This window comes from Lissotriton helveticus, chromosome 12, assembly GCF_964261635.1.
Source record: "Lissotriton helveticus chromosome 12, aLisHel1.1, whole genome shotgun sequence".
NCBI lineage: Eukaryota > Metazoa > Chordata > Amphibia > Caudata > Salamandridae > Lissotriton > Lissotriton helveticus.
The window spans coordinates 247,533,045-247,555,963 of NC_136073.1; the positions used below are offsets into that span (position 1 = coordinate 247,533,045).

General features: G+C 45.0%; 1 protein-coding gene across 1 annotated transcript in view; it reads right to left on the bottom strand.

The window, feature by feature from the left end:
• The window catches only part of FANCA (FA complementation group A), a 674,778-nt gene that overhangs the window by 571,281 nt on the left and 80,578 nt on the right, over positions 1-22,919 (bottom strand). The window contains exons 5-7 of the mRNA XM_078671408.1: positions 15,319-15,414; positions 12,312-12,382; positions 2,321-2,433 (exon numbers count right to left, since the gene is read on the bottom strand). Coding sequence (XP_078527534.1) covers positions 2,321-2,433; positions 12,312-12,382; positions 15,319-15,414 — 280 coding nt within the window. The remainder of the gene's footprint in view (positions 1-2,320; positions 2,434-12,311; positions 12,383-15,318; positions 15,415-22,919) is intronic.

Below are 22,919 nucleotides of genomic sequence, written 5' to 3' on the forward strand. Positions count from 1 at the left end.
TAGATAACGTAACCTTCATTCTAGAGAAGACAGATCCTTCTGCCTTTGAAAAATACTCTACCCAAAGTACTTCACCAACTACTGATTTACCACTCGCCTTCCAATGCTGAGTAAGCAGTTAACAAGGCAGTTGACATCAAGACCAACGCTCTCCTACCAATAAGGATTTAAGCCACAGGAGAGACAACAACGATCTAGGTGGCAGATGATGCCTTCAACAACACTTATGCATTATGTTTGGGCTTTCATGGCACAGTCCTACAGTGGGTAATCAACTACCTAAACAACATAAACCACCTCATGCAAATTAGGACCTAATGATCAGAGTGTATATAAGGACTATCTTATCTCCAGTCATCTTCAACCTCTACAAGAAACTTCTAGGCAGGCTTGTGACTTTACACACAGTTCAACTTAAAGGTCTCAACTCTTGGCAACACAGCTGGCTGAAGGATCCATTTGCCATAGTTCAAGCCTCCATGTTGAAGGGCTCTTTCAATCTAACTCCCCTAAAATAGGTTCCTGATTGATTGCTACAAACCGCAAACAAGTTAATGTACAAGAATAACTCAGAAAAAAGAACCTCAACAACTTTACACCCCAACTATTGAACTGTGCCAAATCACTGGTCCTCCACATTGCACTAGGCTCAGTTCAAAATTCACATGGGCAAGAAGACCCAGATAGCCAGTCACCAGATTTTTCTTCCTCATATTATCCTGAAGCCAGAGTTCTGAACTGTTGTTCAAGCTGGGTTCTAGTCTCACCTGGACCACAGCAACGCCTACTCACCAGCATTGCAGACAGCCATCTAACATTACAGAATAGCTATTCAAGTATGACTTGATCCCACTGATGCTTAAAGAACTTAACTAATAACCCAGCACAATCACCAAAAACATATTGATTCATCTAGAAGGCATTTATCTTCAATAAGGAGGATTTCAGCACAGATTGAAGAGCTCCATGAAAAACAGCCAAACAAAGAAACTTGAACAAGATTAACACAAAGGCCCAACAAGAGGCCAGGTGATAAATTTAGCAGAGAGCAACAAGACATGAATTAATTCCCAAGAAAAGGATAGATATGCCATGTAGAGCACATACACATGATAGAAGATTTTCAAAATTTGGAGGAAACAGGCAATAAAAAAAACAACAACACCGAAATGCAAATGATTCAGTGCACAATAAACCAAGATGGGATAGTGGAGTTGGAATGTCGGGACCAAGGACTAACAAATAATTATAGACAGGCCTAATGGAGAGTAAGGTCCATAGCAGAACACAAAACTCTATAAATTAACCCCATAGAGTGAGTTTCTAGCTGCATGAAGAAAAACAAGATATCAACAGGGCACATCAATGCCTAGGAGAGAGGATAAACTAGAAAAAAAAGACAAGAGCCTGGTTCATAAAATATGCCATTGAGGGCTGGATGTCAGAAATGTTAGAGGAGTTTTGCTGAACCATGGCATACAGTCTGAGACTTGTCTAAAGGGGTCAGGGACAGCAGACTAAAGTTACAGATAGCATGGAACTAAGAAAAACAAAGGTCGCCCATACATATGAGGGTTGAGCAAGGCAGATAGTCTAATAATTCTGGTAAATGAACAAAAAAAACGCAGAGGAGCGGATGATTTAGCGGAAGTGTAGAAACGTTGAGGTCAACTTTAGAGTTAAAAATTACAACTCTTATTGAACCAATATCTCTGTGCAAGGGTTTTATAAGATTCTTGCAGTGGGAATCACACACTGTAATGACAGTGTTATCAGACGGAGCACTGGGGACGGATGGCTGATGTGGTGATAATAGGTATTACAGATCAGTGAAATGAAATTTGAATTTGGTGAGGGATATCACAAACTAAGCTAACCACATGAGAAGACTGATTAACTTAGTGCGGGTGAATAAGGATTAAAAAATTATGGATGCCTCTTCTAACTAGATACCAAAAAGGTGCTCAATAGAGTAGTATGAGCAGTTAGGAGAAACTAATGTGGTTTGGGCTGCATGCAGAATTTCTGAAGTGGAGATGTATACTATGTAAACAACAGAAGGTGGCTGTAGCAGTAAACGGACAATTCCAGTGAAATGTAAACATAAAGGGAGAATAAGGCAGATCGACAGCACCAACTTGAAATGTCAGTAGACTACACTGTAGGTCATTTGCACTGTAATAATCGAAACAAATGAAGAATCCCAACAGAGATATCCCTTGAATAGCCAAAACGAGATATACATAAAACACTTATGTAAAAACAGAGGAAGAAGAAGCTGCAGAAAAGAAGCGCAAGCAAACACCTGAGGCAGACTTACCTGTAAGAACCACAGTGGAAAGTTCCTGGTCAGAGGGGTGACCTGTCATGCACCGACACATGAGAGACAGACCACTGCACAGCCATTCCACTGCCACGCCATGGTCAGGAGAGCTGTAAAAGGGACACAACATTTAAGGTTATTCACTTATGATTAAGCAACACCGAGGAATATAAGTCAGCTTTCACCATACATACGACATAAGCTCTGGTTGATGAAGCTCTTCCATCAAAGAGAATTGCTGTAGCATCACAAGTGTTGTTTATGAGTGTGCATTGTGCTAAGCAAAGACTGCGCAGGCTTGAATTATTGTCAGGGCCAGCTTTAGCACTGGTGGCGACTGGTGTGACAATCTTTGTTGGCACACCCCCAATAACTGCCTCCACCACGGAGTCCCTCACTACCAATTAAGTTCAAAGTTATCTGTTTAGCATATAAGGCTCTAAACAACACAGGACCTCTTTCTCTTCTACCAACCGTCCAGACAGTTGCAGTTCTCAGGTGCAAGACTGATGAAAGTGCCAAGAATACGAACCGCAGGTTGGGGCGGCCGAAGTTCATCTTACAGTACCGCAAAATTGTGGAATACGCTTCCGGCCGAGCTCAGAGGGGCACCTTCCCTCACTACTTTCAGAAAAAAGTTAAAAACATGGCTTTTCCGGAACTGATTCCTGGTGGTGAATACTGCAGTCACAGCGCCAAGACACCTCTGAGTATTCTTGTGCTCAATAAGTCTCATTAACATTAACATCCTCCAACTTGGACACTCATCTCGCCATAGCCCGGCTCTCACAGGTATTCCATTTGTTTTATAGGACTAGTCTTACCAGTGTAGGGTGTCAGAGCACATTACATCACACACACATTACACAAAGGCAAATAGACATTCTTGTGTAAATCAGTGTTAAGGAAAGGTTACATAATACAAAGAGGACTATAAGGTGTAGGAGTCAGTCAGTCAGTCATATTAGCTTTATTTCGATAAAAACATATCTTAAAAGCTACGGTACATAAGTTAAAATCAGGAGTATTATTAAAAACACAAGACATTTTCACAAGCAATAGTAACACTCTAAATGACTGAACAAGAAAATTCATCAGAACCTTAATAATAGTAAAATAATTAAAATAGCATTAAGAGATAATATGTACAGCATATGATGAGAAAAGGTACAGTTTCTAAAGTGCGGGTAGCTCATAGCAGAAACAGTACTTAAAGGTTGGCTTTTAGAGATTTCGACCTAATGTTCCATGCCCAGCTCAGGAATTTGGCCAAACCACACGCACACAGGGCTCGCGCATCAGATCTTCAAATGCGCAACGCTGCAAGAGGGTTACGAGTGCCCAATTCCCTGCAGAGTGGTTTAAGCGAGCGTTCCCTTGGAACTTTATAAGCTGGGCATGCAAACATAATATGCGCCACTGACTTCTAAATTGGCTTCACAGATCGGACAGGAGGCTGGTGTCTGGTAAGGAACCTTCCATCGGGCAGTCATTTCACGTGTAGGGAGCGAACCAACCCTAAATGCAAAGAACAAAGCTCTATCATGAGGTTTCTGTATAACATCTAGGTACGGTTCGTAAAAAGTAGAGTTTTTAAATTGCATGAACTCCTCAGAAAGTCTGCCGGATTTGGTATCCAAAAAACCCTTAGTACGAACCCATGACCAGTAGATTTTCTTGAGTTCTGCCTTCGGCGGACCAGTTCTATTTGTCCATGCTTCGCCAAGATCAAGATCGCATAAGTGTTTTCAGGTCCTTCAGCCGTTTAATCTTGTGCCATCCGTCCATATTCAATATTTCGTTTAGCCCTGCCGCATACCCTGCCAATTCTGGCGTCCGCCATAGGCGGGCCCACAGCTGGAGGGGGCGCAATCTGGCCAAGTCTCTAAGTGAATGGCACCCTAGGTCTTGCAGCAAGGGCCTAGTAGGAGTCCTCGAGGGCAACATCATAAGTTCTTTTATAAATTTATTTTCAGATCTCACTATTTGGTCTACATTGGAGAAGCCCCAGAGTTCAGCACCGTAAACTGCTGAGCTCACTCCTCTTGCCTTATATATATATCAATTGCAGGAGCAATAGGTCTACTCGCTGAGGTACAGTGCTCTTTAAGTATTGCCCCCGTAACCCTCTTGTGGTTCAGGAGCATTTTCTGTATGTGGCTATTCCAGAGCATGGAGTCAGAAATACGGATGCCCAAATAATCGAACATGGTGACCCTTTCTAGTGGGACGGAATTCAGTACAGTGGGAGTCCTAAGGTTCTTCGGAGTATTCAACACCAAATACTTTGTTTTTTCAGAATTAATAACCAGCCCTCGGTTGCTACAAAACGACTGGAAGCTGTTTCTGTAAGCCCCGCGGGGCTTGGAGATAAGGAGGGTTTTCAATCTAAAAACAACCAACATCAAGAATGATCTCCTCTCTGATCTAAACCTATACTCTAGCTCCCTCAGCAAAACCCCCATCAAACTAAAAAACAATGCTTCCTGGTCATCCTTTGACACCTACACAGAAGATTCCATAGGCAAGATCCTGGGCACCCTAAAGCCCTCCAATCACCTCTCAGATCCTCTACCTGCTAATGCTGTAAAGGATCTTATCCCATGGCTTCTACCGCTCTGGACCAAAATCATTAACAGCTCTCTCCAACAAGGATGCATCCGTGACTCCCTCAAAGTGGGACAAGTATCGCCCATACTCAAGAAACCCACAGCTGACCCTACTGATCTTAATAACTATCGCCCTATCTCCAACATCCCTACCTTAGCCAAACTGTTAGAAAAATGTGTTCACATCCAACTGACAAAACACATCGATCACTTTGACCTCCTCAACCGACACCAATCCGGCTTCCGCGCTGGCCACAGCACAGAAACAGCCATGACTCACATTATTGATGATGCACTTCCAAATTCTTGACCAAAATGGTACCTGCCTCCTCATCCTTCTCGGCCTGTCCTCAGCATTCGACACGGTCAAACACGAGAACTTACTCGATCTGCTGAACACCAGAATGGGTCTTTCGGGAACAGTACTCAAATGGTTCACTTCCTTCCTCCACAATCGGACTCAGAAATTCAAAATCAACAACACTTTATCCAGCCCTGCCCCAGTAACACTAGGAGTCCCGCAATGATCAGCCTTATCCCCTACACTTTTCAATCTAGTCATGGAGCCACTCACCGTACTGCTTCATGCCTCCAATGTGCAATTCCACATGTATGCTGACGACACCCAACTCTACCTCTACCTCAAACTACAATCCCCGGATGACATCAAACTTCTCAACTCAACTCTTAAGGAAACACAGACATGGTTGGCAGAGAATCATCTCAAACTTAATGCTCTGAAAACTGAGTTCTTACTAATAGCCCCCCCCCGCCAAAATCCACATCGCTCAGGATTGGCTTAAACACCTCAATGCATTCAACGTCCAACCCATCATTGTAGACTCAGCAAAATCTTTAGGTATAACCCTGGACTCCAATCTCAATATGCAACGACATATCAGCAATGCTACAAAGGGAGCTAATTTCCAAATCAACACCTTGAGGAAGCTGAAACCATTCCTCCCAGCCAACGACTTCCGAATTGCGGTCCAAGCGTTAGTTATCCCTCGGATCGATTATGGAAGCACCACACTCTGTGGCCTCCTCCTATCAACAACCGCACCACTAAAAGCCTCTACCAATGCTGCAGCAAGACTCATCACGGGATCAAAAAAACGCTCACACATCTCCCCTAACTTAAAATCTCTGAACTGGTTACCCTATGAAGCCAGAATACACCTGAAAATTGCATGCATTACTCATAAGGCCTTACACCACAATTCGCCTAGCTACATCGCACAGAAATTGACAATCTCAGGAGGCTCAAGAACAACAAGAAGCGCACAAACTCTCCTCCTGAAACCACAAAAATTCCGCAAGACAAAAACATACAAATGATCCTTCTCAGGGATGGCCCCCAGGATTTGGAATGCCCTCCCCAGAAATAAGACTTATCTCATCCACTGCATCCTTCAAAAAGGAAGTCAAATCGATCCTCCTGGCTAAACTCACTTGAACTTAAAACTGTGTATATACTATTTAACTGTTTATCTTTCCCCTATATTACATCGTTTTTTTGTCTTCCCATTCCATGTAAAGCGCTCTGATATCTGTAAGGATCTTGTTCGCGCTATATAAAACCTTGAAAATAAATCGGCGAACAGGAGGGTAGGAATTTTTTCGCCCGCCATGGCTGCTGCGTCAGATGGTATTCGCTGTAAATGCTCAACCACCCCGTTCACGTACAGAGAAAATAGGGTGGGAGCTAAAACACAGCCCTGGCGAACGCCCCTGTTCACTGGTATTCTATCAGTCTTCTGTCCTTGGGTACCCCATCTTACTTGGGCATAATTGCACTCGTGGAGACTGCATCAGCAGGATTAGAATATACTTTGGGACGCCCAGTTCAGCCAGTACCTGCCACAGGCGCCCTTGAGGGACCAGGTCAAAGGCAGTCTTTAGATCTATAAATGCGAGGTAAAGACTGCCTTTGCCTATCCGTACCACCTTCCAGTAGAGGAGGATCAGCCTGAACACCTGCTCTATTGTCCCAGTACCGGCCCTAAAGCCTGCTTGGAAGTCGGAGAGGATCGTGTTATCATCAGCCCATTCCAAGATCCTCTCCAACACCACCCTCCCAACAACCTTTTGAACTGAGTCGATTAGGCTTATTGGGCGATAATTAGCAGGGTCGTCGAGCGCCCTTTTTGTAGATAGGGACAACCTCTGCTCCCTTTCAGGAATCTGGAACAGGGGAGCCTTTGTCAATGGCGTTAATTAAGATCGTAATAAATTTCTCCCATTTTGCCAGGTCTGCCCGGAGAAGATCGCCGGGGATGCCATCTGGACCCGCTGCCTTGGCTGGGACTATACGCTGAATGGCGGTTTCCACCTCTTTTTCAGGAAAGGGATAGCTATTTTTGTCCCTCTGGCCTATTCTGGAGTCAGTTAGTGTGCCTTCCTGTATAGCATCCTCAGTAGTAGAATAAAGATTCAAAAAATGATCCTGCCAAATATGGCTTGGGATGTTACAGGTAATTGATTCGCTATCAGGTCGTGTCTTAGATCTGATAAGATTCCAGAATCGGCTAGCATCCTTCTCCAGACTGGCTGATTTTAGGTCTTGCCAGTGCTGCTCTTCCCACTCTTTTTTAGCATGGGTCACACTGCCTCCTTATAGTCCCTTCTTGCTGACTGAATCTTTCGGAGCGATTTGCTTTTCACTGCCGCGACCAAGTCGTTTTTTTTCCATCTACAGTCTTTCGTATACCATTTGTCATTGCCGTTGGACTTCTCGCACACTGAAGGAGGGCCTGACCTAACGGTAACACAAAAGAGGTTCCTCAGTGTGCTGATCGTTTTTTCGTAAATGTCGGGGATTTTATCAGTGGTGACAGGGTCTATAGAGGCTTCACTTAGTGCCCCCCAAGGCCTCTGCCACAGTGCCTCTGTCACCAAGTTTTTTATCGTCCAGAAGGACTCTATGCCATTTCAGATATCTGTTACAGTTGGAGGGAATTATTTCCCTTGTTGGTATTAGATGTTCTGGGCCACGAATATCATAGTTGGACAGCCATGAGGATTTTAAGGATAAAGACAGTGGATTGTGGTCACTAATGACTGTTGGTATTATTGCCATGTCTATTAGGTGCTGCCACAATTTATAATTTAAAAGAATATAATCAATTCGCGAAGAGCAACCCACCCTATTGTAGGTGTGTGCCCCTTTTGAATCAGACACTGACCTACCGTTGGCCGCCCTTAGCCCATACTCTATGACCATAGAATTCAATTGGACAGCCAGTTTGGTCCATCTTTTTATTGGTGGGATGCTCAGCGAGGGGATACCCCGTTTCGCATCATCCTCTTCGATGTCCAGCACATCCTCGGCAGCGAGAGGCTCGAAAGTGCAATTGAAGTCTCCCGCTACCAGGATGTGCGAGTCGTGAGGGCAATTAGAGAGCTCAGCCTCTAGAGATGTAACTATTGGGAATTCTACTCCTCCCTTTGTTCCCCGAACATAGATATTAATAATTTCTAAGGTTCTACCTCCTTTGTTTTCCCTAACAGTCAATCTTAGCAAATCAGGGGAAATGCAATGGATTTGTTTCATTGAGCAATCCAGAGATATACTAATCCATACCAATAACCCCCCCAGAGGAGCGCCCTTTCCCTGTTAGCACCGGTACTGCTGGAACATAATAGGACACAAAGCCTGGTTTGTGGTGGACATCCTGGCTCCACGTCTCTTGGAAGATACAAATAGCGTAGCCTTCAATGAAGCTATTCCAATCTGGAAGGGATAGACTCTTGGAAAGGCCAGCTATGTTCCAGCAGAGGACCTTCAGGCTTACGTTGTCTGCTTTCCGATACCCCTGTTTATTAGACAATTCAGTCTGAATACAATCAGGTTCCATAGTGGGATTCGCAATACATGGACTTGAACTTAAGGCTATCTGTCCAGAGTCTGGAATCTTCGGGGGGGAATGGGAAAGAGCAGGCTGGTTTGAGCCTATCTGCTTACATGCACTCCGTAGAGCAATAGTGGTAATAGGGACGCTAGATGTAGAAGGTGATGCAAAGTCACAGATATGGGGCGCTGGTAAACGGGGAGTTCCTATCAGTCAATCGTTGTTATCTAACTGGGACCCTCCAGAAGACTCGGTGGTTTCCTCACCACTATTGGCATTACTTGCCAATAGTGAGCATCTAAATTGTATATCTGAGGTGCCGGGAGGGCAGGTCCTATACTCCAAAGCCAGTAGTCCCTCGGCCAAATAAGGGGATATCAATGTAAGCTCAAGTGTCTAATCTCTGCGCTGGGTGGGAGTGTCTTGTTACCTTCACGATGTCCTCTCTTATCAGTGAACGGCAACCCCTAACATGTCTAATCCAGTGTATCACCTTGTTGCCCAGCGAGTCCCCATATTCGCGACCTGCCACCTTGGGGACATTGGCCATAAAAACTGTCTGATTTGAGGGTATAGGACGGCATCGCCATCCATCAAGAGGTGTCCCTTGCGCTGCTGTGTTAAGTGGGTGTATCTAGGGTGTGGGAGGAAGTGGGGTAAGTTGGGCACTAGCTTTCTTCCTACTCTGCACTGTCGTCTCAGACCCCTTAGGCGGCCCTGCCTTGTACGTAGGAATAATACTCGATGGTTGCTTGGGTGCAGGGCATGGCCTGCCAGCTTGTCTTTGGTTTTTCAAGAGTGAATTCAAGGGGTGCGGTATTGCTGGGTAGTTCTGGGGGGTGTGGTGTAACGCCAACACTTCCACTGATGCTCTTAGGTTTGAAACTAAGGCTTTTAAAGCCCTTACCTCCGCTGTTAGCAGATTTATGGTCGATATCAAAAATGAGGTCCCACTGCTTACATTCAAATCACCCTCTAGTTGGATGCCGGTTGGTGCATCCACTGACCCATGAGCTGGCAAATTATTATGGGTGACTGATTCTTTAGCCAGGGCCGCAAACCTGTTGGAGCACACTACGACAGTAAGCTCCAAGTGGTTCGGCTTATGTTGCTCCAAAGGCTGAGATTGTCTCGGCGAGGGCCGGCTAAAATCACAGGGAGGGCTAAGCTGTTTTTTTACTTGGGGCAGGCAATTTACGGAACATCTCAGGTACATGTATGTGAACTGACTGGGAGGATTTGGGAGCATCACCCGCCTGCAGTATACTAGTTTCTTGGTCTGCAGCTGGATCTCTAAGCAATAAACTTTCGCATTCCTCAACTAACGTTTCTATGCGGTCCATTACATCAGTTTTAGAAGTCTTCTTGTTATTTTTCTTTATTTTCTTTGCTTTCCTTGGACCTTGCATTAGGTTAGTTCCTCCCCCTGCCCCCTCCATGGCTTACCTCTTACCCATGGGAGATCAGCCCAGAAATCGATATAACAATTATAGTGGTAGAGTTGGGCGGGGGCGGGACTTGAGTGTGGGGGGACTTCTTACAGATATAGTGGGGCGTATACACTGCATAATTTTATAGGGCAAACGGTAGCTGTTAGCGGGCAGATTAACATGTTGGGGGGGGGTGTTGGATATAGTTCATATTTAGTTTAGCGGGAAGGGACACAACAGGTCTATCTCATAGCTGTGCAGCCGCAAAGATGTTCTATGACAGAGAGACTGCCCTCATTCTTCTGAGGCTAGGCTGGGTGGAGGGTTCCGCTGCAGCATTGGACTTGGAACTAACTGCAAGTTATTTTCCTGCACGCCGCCGGACCCCTGGGTTGTCGGCTTGCCGGCTGTGTTTGATCCGTTCTGATAACTTGATTTTTCTGCTCATGATTTGCTGCCGGCCCTCTGGGTTGTAGGCTGATAGCTGTGAGAACTGTGTAATACCTTAATAAAGTTTTTTTGAAAAACAAAAAAAAAAACAACAACAAAAACAATTTTATAATTTCTTCTGAGTGTGTGATAGACAGTGCCTTTAGTCAGAATCACGGTTTGATTCAGTCCTCAATGGAGTCCACCCAATAGGCGTAAGGGGGGGCGGCCCTGCCCTGGCTGTTCCTGGCTGTGACGGGCCCGCCCGCCCGCGCGCGTCCCGCGGAAGTTGGTGAAAAATTAAATAGCCCCCGGTAGTGGAAGGGGAGGGGCCGCCGGTGCTCACACAGCCGTGCTGGATGCTGGGGCTCCGAGTCCTGCCCCCGTCTGTGCCGGTGAGTTTTCCCCGCTTCAAGGACGCAGCGTCACCCAAGGTGTAGGAGTCACATGTTATCTATACTGACAGGTAGTATATTTTAACAGTGCTTTGCTTGGGGAAGCACAAAATTAAGATCTAAAACGTAACACAGTGGTGGGAGTGGACTTTACTAATAAGAATGTATTTCTGTCTAAATCAACACTTTTTAGCAACATTAGGATAACAAAGGATAACAAAAGACTGGGGGAAAAAACATGGTAACATATACCTTGCAGTTTGCGCGCAGCTCTTTGATGACCGCTCATACATTACTGTGCTACATTAGGATTGTGACTTATGAACTACAAGTAACAAAATGATCTCTCTGACAAAACAAGTAATTCACTGAGCAATTCTGCCATCTGCAAGGTAAGCGTGCTTTGCAGCAGACATATTAACCCTTTGCACCACTTTATTTTGAGTCAAACACGTCACTAGACAAAACTCAGAGTTTTATATAACACAAACTAGACCTGAAGGTATCAGAGCGCTTTACATGAGCACCAGTTGCGTTACCGACGGACACATTTCTTTTCTTGTTACGCACGGTAAGATTAAGTGATTTGCCCAGAATCACAGGATGTTGAGCGTCCCTGCCAAGACTCGAACCCGGTTCACCAGCTTGAAGGTCGACCGCCCTAGCCGTTATGCCACATATTATCCCCTCTTGACAAGTTATGTTGACATTTTTATTGTTGCCCAAAAATTGCCGCAAACACAAGGAACTGTGCAGCTGGTGGTTTTAAACTCATAATTTATTTCAAAACATAGCTACCCTGAGCTTGGCACCTGATGCGGTGGCACCAGTCGCACCACCCTAAAGACGGCCATGATGATGGTTAAATATCTCAATTGTCAGTGCCCGTTTGGGAGGCCACATGGCAACCAGGCCCCAATCATTGCGGCTGAGGTTGTTTGCCACTGGTGACCTATGGCCGGTAATGGTAATATTATGGTAGTGGTGATATAGTGCACAGCAAGTGAATCTAGATTAAGTTAATGATGCGAAACACACAACCTCAATCAAATGGCTAGTACAGTGCAGAAGAAAACGCACATCTATTATCTACACACAGGAGAGCATTTTGAAACAGTTTCGCCACAAAATAAAAACACATGCAGGAGCTGTGGATGTCCAGTTTTCCACTGGGAAATGGTCACACTTTCGTTTAGATAATTCCAAGCAGAATTTACAAATGTTGGAACCTAACCCTGCAGATTGAACTCTGAAACGCTCTAAACAGGACACACCTTTCCAGAAGTTCCTCCAACTCCACAACCTCCTTGTGCAGGTGCCAGACAGCCTCCAACGCTGGGGGAGTCTAAGGGTGAAGAGAAACAAAGTCAGGCAGCAGACAAAGCACCAACAGACACACTTTACACCATCACAGACTGTCCATGACAATTCTATTGAAAGTTGTATTGTTCTCTTCTCTAACAACAAGCAAGTTGTGGATTCATTATGAGGATTCATTTTAGAATTCTCATTAATAGTGATGTTAACCAGAAAAATTCATTTGGTCCCAGTGTAAAAGCGTCCTTAGATAGGTTATCTGATATAATCAAATAACCTATCTATCTCGCTTATAATATCGCCACTTCAATACGTTTCAAAGGTTTAAACACAGAGAATTATACAATTAAAAAAGATTAGCTTGAATTTGACTGAAATTTGCTTTTCTTGTCATTGATGGACAATAGGTACGTGGGACGTGTGCCGCCTGGGGGAGATTAAGACTGCTTCTGAATTTAGCCTCAGACAGCTTCTGGCCACCTCCAAGTGTCATCAGAGAGCACAAGTGGGGTAATACTTCAGAAGCCACTCTATCCATCAAGACCTGTCTTGAACTGTGGGCCTGCCCAGGAAGCTGAGCCCTCTCAGCACACAACAACAAACGAAGCAACAGGAACAAAAATATGAAACCGGAGCACGCTAATGGGATCTTCACCAATATTGTAAAAAATTGGTCCATTCGGGTACACAATATTTCTTTTACCTTCCCATAGATTATGTAGAATTGTGAAGTAAACAACAGAATCCAAGGCCAACAGTGTATTTATCTACTGTTTTATAAATTCTTATATCATGTATTAGTTTCAAGATAGGCTGTACAAGAATAGACTATACAAAAGGTGAACAAGTCGTGTAAATACTGACTTATAGTGCTCAGTGCTTACGGCGCAACAATAACCAACAAAACTGTACAATTATATACAGGGGGAATGTCAAAACAATAATTTGGCGTGGTCTATACTAATTTCAAATATACAACTGTACACTGCATTTGTCAGTACTTAATACAGAATATTAATACAATGGATCCACTTATTAGTCGACGTTTCAACCCTGGACGAGCACACATACGGAGTCACACACGGGTCTTCATCAGGACTGTGAGGGGGGGGGGGGGGGGGCAGCAACCAGTCTTCAAATAAACCCACCTGGGTTTTAAGGTGTAGTGGGAACCGTATTCATCTGTTCTGTCGGCGTAGTGAAAAATGCACACCCGACACTTGTTGTGATTAGCGGCTCATCAAAGTATAAAAGCTGAACTGGGTATCTTGATAGATAGTCTACCCAGTAGTGCTGAATGATGGTTCGGGAAGGAGGTGACCGAACAGTAAATACAATCAATGTATTAGCACTTCTTTACTAAGATGCAAGAGTCTGTGGATGCACGGCACCGGAGGAGAGGATTCTTCCAAAACGGGACGGCTCCAAACAAACAAATTTGTTTGGAGCCGTCCCGTTTTGGAAGAATCCTCTCCTCCGGTACCGTGCATCCACAGTCTCTTGCATCCTAGTAAAGAAGTGCTAATACATTGATTGTATTTACTGTTCGGTCACCTCCTTCCCGAACCATCATTCAGCACTACTGGGTAGACTATCTATCAAGATACCCAGTTCGGCTTTCATACTTTGATGAGCCGCAAACAAATTTGTTTGGAGCCGTCCCGTTTTGGAAGAATCCTCTCCTCCGGTACCGTGCATCCACAGACTCTTGCATCTTAGTAAAGAAGTGCTAATACATCGATTGTATTTACTGTTCGGTCACCTCCTTCCCGAACCATCATTCAGCACTACTGGGTAGACTATCTATCAAGATACTCAGTTCGGCTTTCATACTTTGATGAGCCCCTAATCACAACAAGTGTCGGGTGTGCATTTTTCACTACGCCGACAGAACAGATGAATACGGTTCCCACTACACCTTAAAACCCGGCTGGGTTTATTTGAAGGCTGGTTGCTACCCCCCCCTCACAGTCCTGATGAAGACCCGTGTGTGACGCCCTATGTGCGCTCGTCCAGGGTTGAAACGTCGACTAATAAGTGGATCCTTTGTATTAATATTCTGTATTAAGTACTGACAAATGCAGTGTACAGTTGTATATTTGAAATTAGTATAGACCACGGCGAATTATTGTTTTGATATTCCCCCTGTATATAATTGTACAGTTTTGTTGGTTATTGTTGCGCCGTAAGCACTGAGCACTATAAGTCACTATTTGCACGACTTGTTCACCTTTTGTATAGTCTATTCTTGTACAGCCTATCTTGAAACTAATACATGATATAAGAATTTATAAAACAGTAGATAAATACACTGTTGGCCTTGGATTCTGTTGTTTACTTCACAATTCTACATAATCTATGGGAAGGTAAAAGAAATATTGTGTACCCGAATGGACCAATTGTTTACAATATTGATTAACTGCCCAGGTTCATAGGGATACTGGGTTTACCCCATTTTTGACTTAACTAATGGGATCTTCACAGCAAGGATAATATGAGAAAGCTTAGATGTTAACGGATCAACTATAGTACTTTATTTTATCAAATTTAAAGGGAAATAATGCCGGCATTCCGTAAATGCTATATACAATAAATATAAAGACATTAGGTTCCGAAATTGAACTCCACGACTGAAAAGAGTTTCTTGCTTTGTGTTATACTTTTGTGTTCATTCTTCAATTACACGAGTTACACTGATGGCAATGAGGAGGATAGAAAACTTGGATACAGGTTGGATTGTAGGGTGTTTTATTGCTTTTCACCAGTCAGTTTACTACAATTGTCATTTTAGTTCTAAGGGGAAAAAATACCTTGTTTGGAACAATTGCTTTTTTGTATTCAACTTGACACTACATATGCTTTCCGCGGAACCCTGGTCGAACACATATAGCCTACTTTAAGTGCTGTGTCCTCCCAAGTGCTGGGAGACTCGTTGTGATGGCATGGGTGATCTTCACAACTCACCTGCACTCTCCAAAGCTCCTGGCAGAACACTGAGCGGCAAAAAGCGTTCTGGGCCAACAAACCCTTCACCATCTGCAGCAAAGACAACAACTTCTCCTGGAAAGAAACAAAGAAAGTGAGTGGCAAACTATGCCTACGAGAAATACGAGGGAGGAGAAATCAACTGAGGAAGAGAGTGCTTCAGTAAACATTCTAAGCACTATAAAGCCAGCAGCGGAAATGACATCATCAACAAACACGCTATATTGTTCAAACTGTACACTTGCCAGCTCTGAGTGATCATACTGTCAGTGGTCTGTGGTAAACACCAAGTCGACAAATTCAAAAAATATAGTGGTGTTTTATTCTGTACATACAACTTGCTTTGTGAGCAGCTTTGTTTAGAGAATGTTCGACAAACAGCATTTAGGGCTGATGCGCCACATTATGGATCTCTGTCGCAGAGAATAAAATAATTTTTCACTACTTCGAGCATCCAACTTCAAATAAACTACCGGTGCCAGTTAAGGAGGACAGCACTATCAGTGAAAGGGTAAAGTTCTAAGAGCTTTGCGGAAAAGTGGTGCCAAAGGTTTTACAGAAGGTCACTGCATAATGCGGTATTTACAAATAGATATAACGTGCCTGTAGAATGTTAACAAACACGGTCCTTGAACCTTCCTCGGATTTTGAACAGAATATAGCAAAGTTGGTTAAGTCCTCACTCCTGCTTTCTTACTCTTCAATGCCGACTCTTGCCCAAGTCCCTCCAAATTAGAAACATCTCTATAACATGATGCTGCCAATACAATGCTTCTCAATAGGGATTAGACACTGTGTTGGGTTCGCACAAAATTTAAAGCTGTGCATTCGTGCCAAAAAAGTTCCATTTTAGTTTTGTCAGACCCCAAATGTTTTTCCACAGGCTACATAATCTCCTCCAGAGATTGAAAACTGGATCCAAGGTAGGCTTTGAGCAATGGCTGCCTTTGGACACTATCCCATACGGTGTACACTTGACTGCTCGTTACAGAAGCACGCTTGCAGTCTTGCAAAAGAAAAGCCTGTGGCTCCTTTAAAATGGCCAAAGGGCTCTCGGCAGCCTCTATGAACAGACACTTTGCTCGCTGAGCCAATTTAAAGGGAGGTTGCGCTCAGAGAGGGTCTTGGTGGTGCCACCTAAGGTACAGAAATCTACAGGAATTTCTGAACCTACCCAGATATCATCTGACTCACGATAATTTAACACAGGCGGACGCCATTTACATTTGTATGCAATCTGTGTATTCTCCTAAAGATAATACACATTATCACTCGTACCCCGAAGTCTGAAAAATAATAAGGGAGAAAAAAAGGAACCCCCTACTCACCCCTATTCTAAACCCTCCGTATTCAGAGTCGACCAAATAAAAAGTACAAGATATTTTTGGCGCACCTGCCCACAGCTGAACCCGTATAGGGGCCATGGTAGCCTTAACAATGACATAATAATAATACTGCTGAGCAGGCAAGGAAATCAAGCGAATAGGCCCAAAGCCCGAATGCATGTGGAAGAGGCCACAGTCCTGTGACCTAAACATATGATCTATTTTATATATGGTTTCATCATCGTATTGAATTGCATATGTTCTCTTCACACACTGGCAGTGGACAGCTCCACTATATATGCATTGCTGAACACATCTCCTCCAACAACTGGGAATTCTGTGTAGGGTCTAATACCAGTGGTGCATTATTTCATAATATACCTCTTACCTCAGACACACAGTGCTACTATGGGCATCCCTCCCAGAGTGCCCCACTCTTTGAACGACACCTCCTCGCCTTGATCCCTCGCCCATCTGCTCTCATACGAAGCATGGGCTGCGTATATGGATCCTACCAGAATCTTACTTATTTTAGATCGAGCTCCCTTAGTTGTCGCGAGGATAGAGAAAAGCTTTTCAAATGCGGTTCGATCTCTAACCACTGCTGCCTTTAATGTAGAATATTATAACCAATGGCGGAGCTGTAGGTAATTAAGGCATTCAGAGTTGTCAACCCCAAACCCCAATTTACAATGTGTGAAGGGTTTAATAGTTTATTTATTTATTTATTTTGAAAGTTTTATATAGCGCGAACAAGATCTTTGCAGATATCAGAGCGCTTTACAAAAACAAGGGGTAAGAAAACAAGAGAGTGATTAACAGACTTTTGAGCACAGAATAGTTGTAGGTAATAAATGAGTAGCAAAATAGGGTAGGTACATGAGGGAGCATAGCCAATCAGATAAGCCAATAATACAAATAGACAATCAGATAAACAGATAATACAAATAGGTGCAGAGACTCAAATAGATCCAGAGTAAAAGTTCAGGTGAATTTAGCCATGAGGATAGCTTTTACTTCTTTCTTAAAAAATGTAGTGGAGGAGATACGCCTGGTTTCTGGAGGGAGTGAATTCCAGATCCTGGGTGCCATTCCTGAAAAGGAGCGTTTATATGTTTTTTCCTTCCGGAATCTTCGAGGTTTCAGAAGAAGATTTTTTGTGCTTCTAGTGGTTCTTGCGCCACCAGATATTGTCAGTTTCTGAGTGAGGTAGCCGGGTGAGTTGTGGTGTACAGCCCTGTGTGTCATGCAGACAATTTTCAGATGTATTCTGGCTTCAAAAGGCAGCCAGTTCAGGGATTTTAAGTCAGGGGAAATATGCAAGTGTTTTTTTGATCCAGTGATGAGTCTCGCTGCAGCGTTCAAAGAGGCTCTAAGGGGGGCAGTTGTAGATTGGGGAAGTCCGCAGAGGGCGACGCTACCGTAGTCTATGCGAGGAATGACTAGGGCTTGTACTGCAGTTTGGAAGTCCTTGGCTGGGAGTAAGGGTTTAATATTCCTCAAGGTATTGATTTGGAAATTAGCTCCCTTAGTTGCCTTGCTGATATGCTGCTGCATGTTGAGATTGGCGTCAAGTGTTATGCCTAAAGATTTCGCTGAGTCCACGATGGTAGGTTGGACATTGAGTGCAGTTAGGTGCTTAAGCCAAGTTTGAGTGGTGGAGATTTTCGCAGGAGGTGAGATCAGAAGGAACTCGGTTTTCAGAGCATTGAGTTTGAGGTGATTATCGGCAAGCCATGATTGGGTGTTTCTGAGCGTTGAGTTCAGAAGTTTGATGTCTTTAGGGGATTGTAATTTGAGAAATAGTTGGGTGTCGTCGGCGTACATGTGAAAGTGTACATTAGATGCTTGTAACAAGGTGGTGAGAGGTTCCATGACTAGGTTGAACAATGTTGGGGATAGAGAAGATCCTTGTGGGACGCCTAATGTTACAGGCACTGGTGGGGACATCAAGTTGTTGCTCTTGAATTTCTGAGACCGGTTATGCAGAAAGGAAGTGAACCACTTGAGAACAGTCCCAGATAGACCCATTCTGGTGTTTAACAGCTCGAGTAGGTTCTCGTGTTTGACGGTGTCAAATGCTGAGGAGAGATCAAGAAGGATGAGGAGGCATGTATCGTTTTGATCTAGGATTTGGAGGGCGTCATCAATTATGTGTGTCATAGCAGTTTCAGTACTGTGCCCTGCTCAGAAGCCTGATTGATGAGGGTTGAGGAGGTCAAACTGATCAATGTGTTTTGTCAATTGGAGTTGTACGCATTTTTCCAACAGTTTGGCAAGGGTGGGAATATTGGTAATAGGACGGTAATTGTTGAGGTCAGTAGGGTCAGCTGTTGGTTTCTTGAGTATAGGTGTGACTTGTCCAACTTTGAGGGAGTCAGGGGTGAGTCCTTGTTGAAGTGAGCTGTTAATAATTTTGGTCCAGAGTAGGAGGAGCAGTGGGATAAAGTCTTTTACAGCGTTAGCAGGAAGGGGGTCTGTGAGGTGATTAGAGGGTTTCAAGGTGCCGAGCAGTTTGTCAATAGTTTCTTCTGAGTAGGTGTCAAAGGATGACCATGCAGCATTGTTTTTTGGTTCAGTGTGTGTTATGCTGTGGGGGTTGGAGGAAAGGCTTGCGTCATTGAGGAGACCGCTCCTTATGTTATCAGTCTTTAGGTTAAAGAAAGCAGCGAAGTCTTCACAGGATGGTATATCGCCCATTGTGCTATGTGATTGTTGGGGTTGTTCCTTGGATTGTGTTTTGATTAGTTCAAACAGTTTTCTTGGCCGTTTTTTTGCCTGGTCGAGCTGGAGGCTGAAGAAATCTGATTTTGAGCGCTTGATTTTCCTAAAGTAGGCGTTGCTCTTTTTCTTCAGAGTTTTAAGGTGCAGTGCCGAAGGGGCTGATCTCCAGGTGCGCTCTGCCATTCGCATGGCCCGTCTATCTTCGTTGAGTCTACCATCGTACCATGGGTTGGAGTTCTTAGTGGAGACTCTTTTCAGTTGCAAGGGGGCGGCCTCATTGATTATTGAAGTCATAGAGTTGAGGTAGTGGTCGGTCAAAGATTGAACATCAGAGGCGCCAGTAGGGGGAAGGAGGAGATTGCAGCTGTGGGAGGGTAAAGAGTTTGGGTTGAGTTTCTTCAGGTCCCTTTTCCAGACCTTGGATTTGGTGGATTGAACCGGGTTAAATTTAACTTTTTCATTGATGAAGAATGTGATAATGTGGTGGTCTGACCAGTCACAGGGTTGGATTGACCCAAGTTGGGTAGAGTCCTCTTTGGAGATGATAAGGTCGAGGATAGAGCCTTTGTCGTGGGTCGGGCTGTTGCAGATTTGGGTGAGGTCAAGAGCGTTGAGGAATGTTTGAGACTATTTACCATCGCGTCATTGTGATCGTTCCAGTGGAGATTGAAATCACCAAGGAAAATGTGAGTGTTTTGCCGTCCGGAATTGGTTGAGATTGTGTCCATGAGTTGTTGGGTGAAGATGAGGTTGTCCCCAGGTGGGTGGTAGATGATGTGTAGAGAGCATACAGGTTTGCTCTCGCTGATGACATCGAGACAGATGTATTCAAAGGAGGTAAGAGAGGGGGAGGTGACTCTAGTAACTGAGAGGTTGCTCCTATAAATACATGCGATTCCACCGCCAGTTTTGCTGGACCTGTCAAGTCTAATGATGTGGTAGTTGGGGGGAACTAGAATATCCATGATAGGCGTGGAAGATTCAGTTAACCAGGTTTCAGTCAGAATGGTTAGGTCAAGATCCAGTGTTTTGATGAGATCAGCAATGTCGGCGGAGTGTCTAGGGGCCAATCTGCAGTTGAGAAGTGTGCATTTGAGCCTGGGGGTGCAAAGGGTGGTAGAGGGTTCTAGAGTGAGGGGGACTTTTTTAAGGTTATATGGGACGGAGCCTATGTTGTTTTGTGTGGGGTGCCTAAGGGGGTTAGAGTGAATCGTGGGGATGGAAAGGTGTGTGGTGGCTAAGTGGTTTTGGGGAACTGGGTCATATGAGCAGAGGAGGGAGCGTATGTCGTGGTCCGAAAGTGGATTGATGGTGCGTCGGGAGCGGTTAGTGGGATTGCGAGCGGGGATTGAGGTCCAGTGTGGGGAGTTTTGTGTGAGAGGGTGAGTAGGATGGGTGGGGGATTTGTTAGTGGGGAAGTGGTGGTGGTGGGTAGGGGGTGTCTGGGGTGTGTAAAGAGTAACTCTTTGAGGGTGTGGAGATCTTCTTTGACTTGGAGGAGGGTGGACATAATCATGTCCAGCGTGGGATTGGGAAAGGAGTTGGGGATGGGCACTGGAGGTGAATAAGTGTCTAGGTTACTGGAGTGGGGGGGCGGGGTGTGGTGGTGTTAGTGCAGGGGTTGGTGGTATTAGTGAGTAGGTTGGTGTTCGGAAGGGTAGGGAGGTTGGGGGGAGGGGTGTGGTTGAATTAGGGAGGAGGTTAGTGGTATAGGTGAGGGTGTTGGTGGTAAGAGGAGTATGAAAGTTGGGGGGGAGGGGTGTGAAAGGATTAGTAAGGGGGTTGGTGTTATTGGGCCGGGAGTAAGTGGTAGGAGGGGGAGGGAAGTTGGGGGATGAGTGTGGTCTGGGGGAGGCGGGGGTGCAGGTGAGGTAGTGGGGACTGAGAATGAGGGGGAGAAGTTGAGAGATGGGTGAAGGCTAGGGATGGCGGGGATGCAGGTGAGGTAGTGGGGACTGAGAATGGGGGGGAGATGGGATGGGAGAAGGTCCTGTTGTGGGGAGGGGGAGTGCAGTTAAGGGAGGTGGGTTGTTCTGAGAGTCTAGTTGGAAGTGGGAGTGGAGGGTTATGTTGGGGGTAGAGGGGGTGGGGTTGGGCGTGGGGAGGATGTAAGAATCTACGCCTGGGATGGAGGGGTGTAAGGTGACTGTAGCGGGTGGATGATACGAGTAGAGTACTGGGGGAGGGAGGAGGTGTGTGTTAGTGGTAGGAGGCGCTGTGGAGTAGGGATTGTTAGGATTGGAGGCCAGATGGATTGGAGTCTGAGGGTTGGAGATATATTCTTTGAAAGTGGGGAACAAGTTGTCGAAAAGGTCAAGGTTCCTGTCTGTGAATTGAATTAAGATAATGCAGTTGTTGTATATAGTGATGGTTGCTCTAGCTGGGAAGAGTTGGGATGGTGTGGTGGAAAGTGTTAAGCCATGGGCGGATTTCCTGGTGGCGGAGATAGTGAGTAAGGTGAGGAACGCTTTTTTCCATTGTGCTCTACGTATAGTATATAAGATGATGTTGGTGCTCTTGGCTCCATTGTTTAGTGAGAAGTAGGTGTCTACAAAGGGGGTTTCAGGGTGGGACTTCAGGAAGTTGTGTTTAAATCGTTTGGCGGTATTTTTGGAGAGCTCGGGGGGTAGTTAATTTTATATGTGTGCTTGCCCGTGGGTCCCATGTTGGGAGTAGAGGTGAAGGTAGGTGAAGGAGGTTGTGTGGGTAGGTGTAGATAGAGAGCTATGGTAAGTGCGTGTAAGGTGTGGGTAGTTAGGCTAAAAAGTGGACACGAAGGAGTAGAGATTGTGACTAGTCTTAAAATGGTCGCTTTCTTAGGCATGGTAAAGTAAAGAGGATTAACTAGTCTAAGATGGCCACCAAGTTGGAGAGAGAGAGAAATGTATTGTAGTCCTTTGTTTGTTATTATGTTTTGGGACCAGGGGTGTAGACCAGTTTCACTTTCTAATCAGGGGCAGATCGTGGAAGTCCAGGTTCTAGCTTGCTGAGTGGGGAGTGGGTAGTCCTATGTCTATTTTGGAAATACCAGTGCCAAGCAGAGTTATCAGCTTTATGAGGGTCTTGTAAAAATGGCGGCGATTTATTGCTGCAGTTTTATGACCCCAGCCATTTTGGGCAATAGATCTCAGAGGGTAAATTGTTAAAAATCAAAGTAAAAGCAGAGCAGGAACAATACCTAATCCTGTGCATCAAATGAGCTGGTGTTATCAGCACTTAGTTCGTTTCAATCTTCTTGGGAATCATCGTTGTGTGCATCGGGTCTGCTCACGAAGGTCTCGGGAGCAGCAGGGTGGCCTCGGGAGAGCCGCGAATCGAAGGCCAGGAGCGGAAGCACGGGCAGTAGGCAGATCCGTGATACAAGGATCAGTGCAGGGCACCAGTGCAGGCGGCGTGCAGCCGAGGGCCAGGACACTGTCGTCGTCGACGGGAGCAGGGGCTGCCGTGTAACATCCAGGGGGACAGGTCGGGTCGGGAGCCCAGCCCGCCTCGATAGCAGTTGTCGCGTGAAACTACAAATCACTCCATGAG